At 38.5% G+C, this 12,057-nt stretch overlaps 1 protein-coding gene and 1 long non-coding RNA gene across 2 annotated transcripts; one reads left to right on the top strand and one right to left on the bottom strand.

Annotated features, from left to right (window-relative positions):
- The first annotated feature begins 4,047 nt into the window (after window positions 1-4,047).
- On the top strand, window positions 4,048-5,281 carry LOC148850734 (uncharacterized). The gene is made up of 2 exons (XR_016099481.1): window positions 4,048-4,222; window positions 4,408-5,281. It is a non-coding gene; the product is annotated as an uncharacterized LOC148850734 (long non-coding RNA).
- On the bottom strand, window positions 4,895-8,538 carry LOC148850733 (glutamyl-tRNA reductase 1, chloroplastic-like). The gene is made up of 3 exons (XM_088946021.1): window positions 7,911-8,538; window positions 6,796-7,037; window positions 4,895-6,365 (listed from the first exon to the last, which is right to left on the bottom strand). Exons 1-3 carry the CDS (start codon window positions 8,182-8,184, stop codon window positions 5,235-5,237), a joined length of 1,647 nt encoding a protein of 548 aa, XP_088802147.1. The 5' UTR covers window positions 8,185-8,538; the 3' UTR covers window positions 4,895-5,234.
- Between the last annotated feature and the right edge of the window lie 3,519 nt (window positions 8,539-12,057).

Genomic DNA, 12,057 nt, shown 5'->3' with positions numbered 1-12,057 from the left:
TTGTCACATCGAAGTGTTGGCAACTTTCCACAAGGTGGGAAATAAGTTATTTACCCACCTGGAGATGGGTATCACTTACTTGATCCTCACATAAATATGTAAAATGAACATACACTTCTTGGTTAGAAATCGGATTCAGTCAATGCAAGGCTTGTTCAAACAGTCTTTATAGCCTTGCATTGGAAATATCTCCCATGAAATAAAACATAGAAGTATGAAAATATCCTCAATGCAAAGCCGTAAAAGTTATTTAAACGGCATTCAAATGGATCTTGCATCGACTAAAGCCGATCTCTCTTAGTCAATGAGATATCCCCAATGCAAGGCTGTAAAACCCCCTAATACTGTACATAAAAACATACAAGGTCCACTCTATACAATTTTATGTACCAAATAGACATGATTCGGAATAACGTGGTATTTATCAAAATTCACTCGGGGGTATTTTGGGCAAAGCCCTCCCAATTTCATGTATTTCCAGCAGCATAAAGGCAAAGCCCTTCACATTCGAAGTTCTGGTCAGGGTTCAAAGTAATGGGTGTGTTATATCATATCTTTTGACTCCCAATAGGCATATTTAAATGGAGTTTTGAGAATTATTTTTTTAATAAATAAAATACATTTTGAAAAAAAAAAAACTAAAAAAATGTAAAGGTGGAAATTTCAAAATATGGATGCACTCCATCCATTATATCAGGAGTGTATAATACTTTGAAACTTGGTTCTACTTTTCCGATATAAGATACATAAGATACATATGGACAAGTCCAAATTACCAATATTGAAGAGGCATTGGAATACACTTGTGTTTGATATAAAATAGTAGAGATAGAAAGTTAAGTTATTCAAAATGATTGGGTAAAATATAAAAACCTTTCTTGCAGTTTTGAAGAAAAAAACTACAGTTACCTCCCTTGCATCATTGTAGTAGTCAGAAAAGCGTTGGCCAAATGTATTTGTTTCTTTTAAAAATACCCATTTTACCCTCATATTTATTTATTCACAAAAAATTACTAAAATACCCCCAAAAGAACTTTTAACTTTTAGCTAAAAATGTTTAGAGGGCGTTATTTTTTTCGGATTTTGAGAGGGGGGAAAGTTGGTCAATGGGATTTTAGTTCTCATTGACCAAGAATCCCATGTTCTTTTTTCAAATTTATGTAAAGTATAAGGAAAGTTTATTTTCTTGGGTAAGTGATACTCATCTCCTAGGTGCATAAATAACTTTTCCACCTAAGGGGAAAGTTGACAATACTTGAATGGGACAAAAATGCCCTTTTTAATAATGGATTTTTATGGCTAAAATGGTCATTGTTTTATTTACATGAGAAGTAAAAGAACACGGGTAAATGCACTTACCCAGGTAAGTGTTTCTCAAGAAAAACTTTCTTAGGTAACTGCATTTACCCGGATGAATAACTTACTAAAAACTGAACGGGGCCTTATTGAAAAGAGTAAAGTAATTTTTCTTTGTAAATTTGGCGATTAAAGTATAAAAGGAAAAACTTTGACATTTTGAATTATGTAGAAAAAGGTCCAAACAAGCAACAAAGGCAATTTAGTAAATTATAAGTCGTTATTACTAGAACAATGACACTATGAGGTAATTGCATGTTTTTCAAAACTATATGGGAGGCTTTTATGAAAATGAAACCTTAGGGGGATGTTTTTGTGATTGTCAGAAACCTCAGAGAAGTTTCTATATTTTACCCTTTTTTGGTAATAACGTGAAGTTCTCAAGTAATTTTGTCCCTTTACATTAATGTTTCTTCCTATTTTTTATCAAAGTATACATAGCAGATGAACGCTTTGAACCATGGATATTGAATAGGGTAAATATGACTGAAACCCACCTAACAAATTTTAACTTCGCCATACATTCACAATAATTCAATTCTTCCAACACCCCCACTTTGACACCCACAACAATTCAATTTTAACTTCACTTAACGATTTAAGCTTTTAGGTTTAACAGTTTTTTTAGATGGTATCCAAACTTGTTTGACCAATTGGTCTAGTATTCAATCCTAACCCAAACATTTAGCGTTAGGTCTACCATTTGCTGACCCAACCCAAATTGCCAGGTTTAATATATTTTTGGAGCGCTGTTGTAGCTCAGGTCTCAACGTTCCATCAAAGTATAGACACTTAAGGTAAAGGGTGGTATGTGCCAACTGGGGCTCAGTTGGTAATTAATGTCTCTAGTTGCTTGAAGTGGAGATTTGGGTGGTAATGGGCCTAATGACCAATAATGGGTATGACCATACGGAGGATCAGCTCCCCGATCAGCTCCCCCAGTTGTGTTACCCAATCGTACCTTTAATTGGTTGACTAATATTTGGAACTTCAAATGACCCCCAAAAATAAAGACTTTTCTCTTTTTATTTCTCAACAATAGACCACTTACTAAAAGCCATCTTAAGAAAAGAAGATATAACATCATGGCTCTTGTAGTTTTTGTGGGGATAAGGAAGTTACAGACCATATTTTTAAAAACTGTGCCCACACATAACAATTGTGGCTTGCCTTAAACACTCCCCTGGAGGTAGAGGTGTAAAGTGGACCGTGTCGGGCCAACATGGCACGGCTTATGGGCGTCGTGCCACCCTCCCCGATGAAAATTTTGGGGGTTGGCCCGACACGGCCCATGGCTTGGGCCCATGTGGGCCCGTGCCGGCCCATGGACCTAAAATCCCAGGCCTAACATGGCCCACATTGTCGTGTCAGGCTTGGTACAGCCTGCAGACCATCGTGTGCACCAGCCCGATTTACACATCTACCTGGAGGGATCAAATGAGAATGAAAGTTTGAGGGATTGGTGGACAAGGGTCAGCAATAAAAAGGAAAACAATATTCTTTTAGTAAAAGAAAAACTTGCATTTGTTCTTTGGGCTGTTTGGAAAAATAGGAACACAAAAACTTTCAATAATGTTTCAAATCTCATTCCCATTATTTTAGATGGACTCTTGATATGTTTGTGGAGTTTCTTGATGGGAGCAAAGATAAAATCATTGCACAAATGGATAAAGTGTGGAAACCAATTATTTGGAGTGCTCCAAAATTTGGCACTATTAAAATAAATTTTGATGCCTTTCGTAACAGTAATGAGAAATGTGTTGTGGCTAGTATTGTTCGTGACCATCTTGTTCGGGTGATAGCGGTTAAAGAATATAAGCTTGGCACATGTACCATCAACCAAGCGGAAGTGTGGGCTGCATGGGAAGCTCATGTTCAAGCGACAAACTATAGGGAGCATCTTATTATAATCGAGGATGATTCATTATTGGTTATCCCGTGCCTCAACGAAAAGGCGGATGTTCCTTGAAATTTGAAATGTATCATCTCTTAGTGCTTGAAGATGAGAGGTCTGTTCAAGGGAAGTCTTCGATACCAGCATATTTTTAGAAAAGTTAACCAGGTAGCAGATTGGCTTGCTCGTGAAGCTCTTTCTTCTTCTTCCCCTTTTCTAGACTATTGTATCAACTCCCTTCCAAACTGATTCTTCCCCTTTTCTAGACTATTGTATCAACTCCCTTCCCCCCTTCCCTTCTTCTTATTTGTTTTGCAGGTTTTTGTGTAATACACTTCTTTTTATTTCAAAAAAAAAAAAAGTACAAATTCCTTCTTGCGTGTATTGATTTGTCAAAGAAATTGCTCTTTTTTTTGGCTTGAAGTTAAAGTCATTTTAGTTTTCAGTCTTGAGATTCTTTTCACACTGGAAACTAATTTTTTTGGTAAATTTTCACATTGGGAAGTTGACGGTTCAATAGACGACCATTCGATATGTGTCCTGTTAGGCTTGGGAGGTCAACGCCTTCTCTTATGGTTGCTTTTCATTTTTGCCCACCGTCCGCTTGACAGATTTTGATCACTCTTCATCCCCTCAGTTCATGTTCTTTAGGTGGGAATCGCAGGTGATAGGTCCGATACTCCTCCCAGAAAAGGAAAAGAGGGACATTTGATGACCTCAACACCAAAAATGAACCTAATTTTACAGGGGACCTACACTAGAAATAAAAGAAATACAACAAAGAGGACTTCACCCTTATCTCAGGACTCAGATGAATGAATGGTACTTGGATAGCCTTTCGACACCCTAACTTGATAGCATGGCGTCAAGTGATCTGCCCGAGAGGCCGGAGGGATGAGAACAACAGATGGAAGAGCTCTCGAAGCAAAGCTACTGGCCTGGCCTTGATCGATTCAATCCCCGACTTTTTGAGTATGATTCTTAAATTAATTTCCTTTGTTTTTTAATTTTTTTGGCGGTCCTAAAATTTTGCTAGTAAATGAATCGACTAACCAAGTGGATGGATAGCATTCAGCTCTCCTACACACAGGACGTCATAGCCATACGTCCCTGTACTTGTATCTTATCATTCATGGAGGGATGTTTCCGATGTGCAGATCCGGACTGGGAAAGATCATGGATGATGTAGATTCTCAAATTAGAATGACTAGTCACTTAGGCTATGTTTGGTTTGAAGGAAAAAGTAGGGAAAAGAAAAGAAAGAAAGAAAAACCTTTCTAAATTTGGGATCGAAACTGACTGCACCATGGTTGGAGGGATTAAGCCATTATGGGTTTGGAGAGAGGATCTCCCTAAAGAAAGTCGTGTACACAACCTGAGAGCAGAGCATCCAGCCGTAACATGGGTTAGTTTGAACCTTGAATCAAATAATGACGGTATGCGGTTTCACAAACGGAAAGGGAACACACTGCATTAATGCAACATGGCTGGGCCAATTAATACCCTACGGTCGTGCCACCAGCACAGAGTAAAACAGGAAGAAAGAATGGCATAGCCAAAGAGGGCCAAGTCGGCTAAGCAAGTTGAAGCCTGAAAGATCTATCAACTCCCACTCAGAGGAAAAAGAAAGAATGACAGGGAAGCATGAAGAAGAAAATATATTTCAAAACTGAATTCATCAGCACATAATTACAAGAAAAATGGTTCTCCGCACGTAGGCTGTCCATTGTTAGCAGCAACTTGATAAATATATCATTCATTACAGGTTCAAGCTCACATCAAAAAGTTGCTCCTTTCCTCAGGCTGGGCAGAAAATTAGATTATACATTGTAAATGTACAAATGCATCCTACACACGAATTGGGCAGAAGCTCCTATCAACTCCCGTTGAATTAAATGACATTGATGACAATGTGAGGATGTTATCCTCTTATTTGAATTTGACAGACGAAAGAAGTAAGGTGAAAGACATCTGTTTTGAAATCTTAGTTTTGTGTTTGTTCCACCTTAGCTCGAATTTTTTGTTCCAAAATGGATATCTCTGTTTCAAGACTGAACATCCTGTTAAGTGCATGCATATTCTCAAGTGTCTCATTCAGGGTCCGGCTATCACTGCCATCACATCTCAGGTGCTGCATTGGACCATGAAGGAGCTTGTTTACTATACCACGGCTGAGGTCATCCACAGCTTTCCTTGATTTCTTTGGGATATCATCACCCATTTTCGACAAGCACTTTTCTAACTCTGCCATTCTAATTCTTTCAGCATATGCTCTCAGTTTCTTGATGGTTGGAACAGTTTCAAGGGAGTCTCTCCACGCTTGGAATTGTTTTGATTCCTCAGCAATAATTGCCTGGGCTTCCATTGCTTTGCGGTGTCGGTCCTCCTTATTAACTGCTACAACTTCCTTAAGATTGTCAACATTGTAGACTCTCGCAGTCTTGAGATCTGAGACACAAGAGCCCACATTCCTGGGAACAGATATATCAATGAAGAGCCTCAATCCCCCAATTTCTGGACTGCCAATAGGGAGTGCTTCAACATGCTCCTTCAAGAACAATGGGGTTTCTGAGGCTGTGCTGGTGAAAATCACATCAGCTTCTGCAGTGCAATTGAGCATTTCTGTTAGGGGCTTGTAGATTATCTCAACATCCTTTAGCTCCTCACGGATGGCAGCAACTCTGTCCTCAGATCGATTGACAACCACGATCTTTGTGCACCCTTTTGCAACCAAGTGTTTAATCACAAGTTTTCCCATCTTGCCTGCTCCAATCACCAACATTCTGGCAGTGGAAGACAAGGATTCAGGAAGCTTCATGAGGGCAAGTTCAACAGCAGCAGAACTGACAGAAACTGCACCAGATGCAATGTTGGTCTCAGTTCTAACACGTTTTCCAACACTGATTGCATGCTTGAACAGTCCACTGATATTTCTCCCAAAGCCAACAACACCTTGTCCAACTTTGACAACTTGTTTGACCTGAGCAAGGATTTGTCCTTCTCCTAGAACTAGAGAATCAAGCCCAGCAGACACTTCAAACAGATGCTGTGTGGCATCATCGTCATGTAGTAGAAAAAGATGTTGACGAAGATCCGAAACAGGAATTCCACTTGTCTGCCAAACAAAAAAGATATTAACAACTAGGACCACATTTTAATTTCTACAAAGGAAAAAAGACACATTGATCACCAAAGAAATTTTCATATTTGGTTGCAAGATAGGATCCATGGCACACATGCAAATAAGTTAGAAACTCAGAATTCACCATCCCAACTAGAAGATCTAAGCCAAGGAATAACCAGTTGAATGAGAACAACTATCTGCGTATTTTGAATGGCTGCTGTCAATAACAAAATAAGTATGCTGTCCATCACAGGAGATTTCCTAGTTGGAACTCCCACAAAGGTTAGTTCCTACAGACTGCCCTAACATTCATTCGCTCTCCTCTATAGTACCAACCTTTGTTTCTTGCATCTAAAAAAGTAAAAATAGCCTTGCAGTGGAAAACAAAATGAAGATAAGAGTACATGGAGTAAAGAAGTACCTTGGCCATCCAGTCAGTCACTTCTCTGATCCCACGATGCCGAGATAGAGCCACTACATATATTTCCATTCTGTTGCAGGTACTAAGAACAGCAGCTTCTTCTATATGGTTCAAGCCACACAGCTCTCCAATGGCTCGAGGCCATTCTGCTTCTGGAATGGCAAGTTTCTCACGCATCTCTACTGGTGCTGTGTGCACACTAAGCCCTATGACAACAATGCTGCTCCTTTCCTTGGTATATCCTGGAAAACAACAGTAATTAAAATTTCAAAAGGTTAGAAGTTAGAACCTCAAGATAACTTCATATAGGTTTTACAAAAGGATCATAAAATCTCACAAAGAGTCGGGCATAACGGAGAAGGAAATGATTTATGACATAAAACACAACAGCACAGATTATTCAATATGGAAGGTGCTCACAACATTGGTATGCACGCCCTCCAACACTGGAAAACTCGGAACCCAAGACATGAAATGATCACTATAGCACATTAAAAGTTGCTAGAAAATTAGAAACTTGAGTATCAACAAAATGATGGTAGATCCCCTTGGCGTAATAACTAGTATAACATTGTTTGAGCCTTTTCTCATGCTTACGTTTTATAAAGTCTACAACATAATAAATGCTAGTTGCTATTTGTTAAGTATCTTCTACCAAACTACTAAAACTCAGGCAACTGGTCTCTTTGGTTTCTTACACAAGCATGGTTGTGATTTGGTATGTCAACAAACTGTGCAACGGGATAAAAATATCTGACAAAAAGGAAAGAGATAAACCCCGCACACAACCATATAAATATGTTGGAAATAATTTTTTTCTTAAATATTCAACCTGTTGCTACATCGATCCTTCGTCACCTAAATAAATGAAAGAAATTAAACACATGCAATCCCTAGTGGAATTAACGGGACGTGAAGCACTACTAAATTCGAAAAACTTATAATTGAATTTTCAAAGCAAGAGGGACAGACATTTTAAAAGTTTGGGGACGTAATATCCGTTTCACAATCGCAAAGATAACAATGAATTGAAATTCAAACAATAAACCTCATCAATTACCAAACAAAATCAACTCCTTACAAAGAAAGGGGGAGGTGACAAAGGGTTGACTTACTATCAGCCGCCGATGTCTTGAGCTGTTCGAGAATGGAAACGCTGGAAGCCCTCGAATCGACGTTCTCATCCTGAACCAAAACATCAGACGCAGCCTCACACCTAGGGTTCAAAGAGAGCCCTCTGGTAGCGATTCGTCTCCTGTTACCGGCGGGCTTGCAAAATAACCGAACCTGAGAAGAGGAAGATGTTGAAGAAGAAATCCTTGAGGAAGATAGGAGAGACTCCAACTTCACGCCCGAAAAAGAAGTGGCGAACCCGCTCGTAGCTGCCATTGCAGCAATCCCTAACCCTAGAAGGTGAACAGATGGGTAGGAGAAGAGCAGGGAGAGAGAGAGGAACGTGGGAGGCAGGAGCTTTGCACGTTGTTGGTTCAGCGGAACCCTTCAAAAATCAAAATGGGTTAATTGGGGTGGGTTATGACTTGGTGTCTTTGCTCTTTAGTCTCTACTTTTTTTTGTCAACAAAGGGAGGAGGAGATGGTGATGAGAAAAAAGGTTAGGTTGGTGACGCGTCTTGATTTCTCTGCATTCTCATTGGCGGGTTGAACACACGCTTTATCCACACTCCCGCCCCACAAACGACTGAACGAGTCCCTCCACTCCAATAAACCTCTAATTCACTATTCTGAATTCTGACTGAACTCGGAATTTAATTATTTAAAGAATCCTCCCCCATTTTTCATTTTGACTCAACTCCCACGTATTTTCAATGGAAGTTTTTCGTACATTCATTTTTTTTTAAATCTGAGGAAACTGGCCCAATCAAGATAAGCCACGTCGGCCTGACGTGTAGGGCCTACTTCCGCTATGGAAGATTTTTGGGCCTAACCATGGATGGATGCATGATTTATCAGCCCACTAAGATGTGGATCAATCAACCATTAGTTAAGTTTGGTGATCAGTAGTAGGTTTATCAATAGAACTGTCTACTATAGGTTTATCAACAGAACTGTCTACTATAATAGGAATAATAACAATTTCATTTGAAATGGAATCGTTCCGGTTACTGATTTTTGGGTTGATGGTTTGATCATCTTATTTAAACGGATGGCCTGTTTTGATAAAAATTTTAAAAGTAGAAAACAATAAAAAACTATTGAATGGGTTGATGATTCGATTGTCCGAGTCAATAGGTCATTGCCTTATTCAATAATTTTTGGTCAGAGACCGGATTTGAGGTAAAATAGAACCAATTGTCTGAATGGTTTCTAGGCCAAATGGTCCAACTATTTGGGTCAACGACGATTAAAAAAACCATGGTGTAGAATAAAGAACAACCCCATATATAATGGAAATACCACCAACTAAAATGGATTTGCCACACAAGATGATGGGTTGTAAGCTAAAACACTCTTTCAAATGAGATGTTTTCTCTTTAATTTTTTATAAGCAAATTGGGATTTGGCTTCTTTCTTCTATAAAGCCCATGAGAAGCAGGCCAAAAGTAGCCAAGCTAAGTAGCTAACACAACCTAATTCATTAGACCATTATTTATTAATTGAGAAGGTAGTAGTAATTAGTAACCACTACTTAGGCCCGTGGGCAAGGAAAAAACTGTAGTGAATCCAAGGTAGGAGAGCGAGATATCCTGATAGATGGCAGAGATATTGATGGAAAGAGATAAGGTGGATGTGTCCAAGGATATGTGGCGATTTGGAGTTTGTGATGGAAATTGGTCTCTTGGATTTCATGCCCTCCTTCAGCCACACATTCCAATTGTGGTTTCTTTTTGCATAGGACCGTGGACAACTCCGTGCTCACAACTACAAGATTGTATGCATATGTAATATGATTTTTCACTTGTTTAATAGTTGTTTTTTGTAGGTTAGCTCCACTTGGATCCGTTGACCATGCGATAAGGATCCATTACAAGATTTTCAACCAATAAATTGAACTCTTTTTATTTCTTTTCTCTTTTGAACCAATAAATTCCATGGCATATACATGATACATATCTTACTTGATTTTGGTGCATATGATAAGAGTTAAATTTAATTATAAATGTCAATTTATATATTTATTCTTTACCATATGCCTTTACACTAGTCTAAATGATAATCAATAAATCCATGGTTTTCTATTACTATCTTGATAACAACACACATATTAAGTATAAATGGGCATGGCAATTACTAATTAAAGTTCATGCATTAGGCTTCATGTTGCTAACCTCGTATAATTGGGACAAAACTTAGATGATCATGATGATTGATGGTGTGCGATCTGAATGCTTTTAGCTGGAGGGAAGCTTAGATGTCGGTCCACTTCATTTGTCGGTTGAGCTGTAAGAAAAAGACACTTAGAGGACCTGAGGTGGCTTACTTGGTGTGGGCGCCTCGATACTTAAGTTAGTACTCTGGTATACGAGCTAAAAGGCTAGTGAGCAAATAATTGCGCGTACCCTGTGACGTTGAGGTTGGTGCCCTTATATAGGTGAGCTATTGCAAGTCTTACGAAACACCTCTGAAATCATCGGCCTGTGCTACTAGGAATCCGTTCTACACCAGGATGTGGACTTCGTGTTAGCTGATAAGGCTTATTGAGTCTGTCCGAACCGGACGGGATAAAAATAAGGTTTGTAGACATGCAACGTAATCCCAGAGAAGTCGAAGACAACTGACTAGCTTCTAAAAGTTGGTTACGTGTCACCTTGGCAGGTCGGGCCATCACGAGCTACTCAGACCTTGATCTTGGTCGAGATGCCCGAGGTACCCAAATTGACCTAGCTTGCTGAGGTGACAGGGAATGCTGAATCATCATCCAATCAACAGATTGCTTCCATGTATTCGGGTGTTGATAGGTTAGGCCAAATTATTCCTCATCAATGATGATGACACATTATATTTAGCGTTTTATAATCATTTTAAGCTTATATCGTATTTACGGAACAAGGTATACCTATGTGCGGACATACAAACAATAGTGGACTTTAAAAAAATGTGTAAAAAGCTAGCACTCTCAAACACAAATAGATCAAATTATTAGATTTATGGTCATCAGTTTGTTATTTTTGCAATTTGAAATTCATTAACCTTTAGTGTGACTTTTGAGTTCAAGTTATACATGCCCCAAACATACCTTATGTTTGACTTTGGAGTTAAAAATTAACTTAAAGGCCGAACCGTTTTTGCCTCCGGGTCATGGGTCACCGATTCAACTAGCCGAGTTGAATGGTTCAGACCGTGCTTCATCAGCACAGATATATATATATATGTATATGTATGTATGTGTGTGTGTGTGTGTTTTAAATATGCTATATCTTATATGTATTATTTTGTATTTAGTTTATGCTTTATAATTTTTTATTTATAAAAATATTAAAAATTACAGTTTTAGGTCAAAAAATGGTTTTTTTTCATGAAAATAGTGGGGCAAGGCGCCCAGGACACCTTTGGAGCATATATCTCAAAAAGTTACCAAAAAATATATAAAAAAAATCACTCTATTTGGATATCGGGGTGCAAAGTTATGGCCTCTGAAAGTTTGCATGTATTCAGTGTGTAATCCGTAATTTGATTATTGAGTTGAATGGTTCTTGACCAAATCAACGGGTCAATGACAGGTTTAAAACATGACGGGTCTGCACTGAATTAGACCTAAATTTTGGTTAGGTGATGATTTGAATGATTTGATTGACTAGGTCAATGACGGGTTTAAAACATGACAAAATTGAAATAAAAATGATTTATTCCCGCAAGTCCCCAGCTAAAATTGGAATTGCAATCAGAATCGGCTGAAATGAGTTTTTTTCCTCAATATAAGAAAAAATGGGAAATACCATTCCATCGTAAATGAAAAACAGATTCCTATTCTACCCAACCAAATAATTGAATTCCAATTCCCGAACTTTATTCCTGCAAATCAAAGAACCTTAGTTCTCTTTCTTTAAATTATATTTGTCAAATCACCCCCAGTATCCTCCCACCTTCACTTTTACATCACCATCCACTTTTTGAGTTAATTAAAAGTTATGGAACTGTGAGAGGGAGTCCTGGATGGGCAATTAATGTAGCATGAAGGACAAAACAAGTTCTGTCACGACCCTGACGATTGAAAAACCTCGTAGGACCCATCGATGGAAAATCTCTGAAACTAAAATTTAGTTTTAATTTTGGATAAATCTCTTAAACTATACCTATACTGCAC

Source organism: Nelumbo lutea, chromosome 5 (assembly GCF_056320005.1).
Source record: "Nelumbo lutea isolate HS-2025 chromosome 5, American lotus-T2T, whole genome shotgun sequence".
Lineage (NCBI taxonomy): Eukaryota > Viridiplantae > Streptophyta > Magnoliopsida > Proteales > Nelumbonaceae > Nelumbo > Nelumbo lutea.
This window is presented reverse-complemented; position numbering and strand designations above follow the sequence as displayed.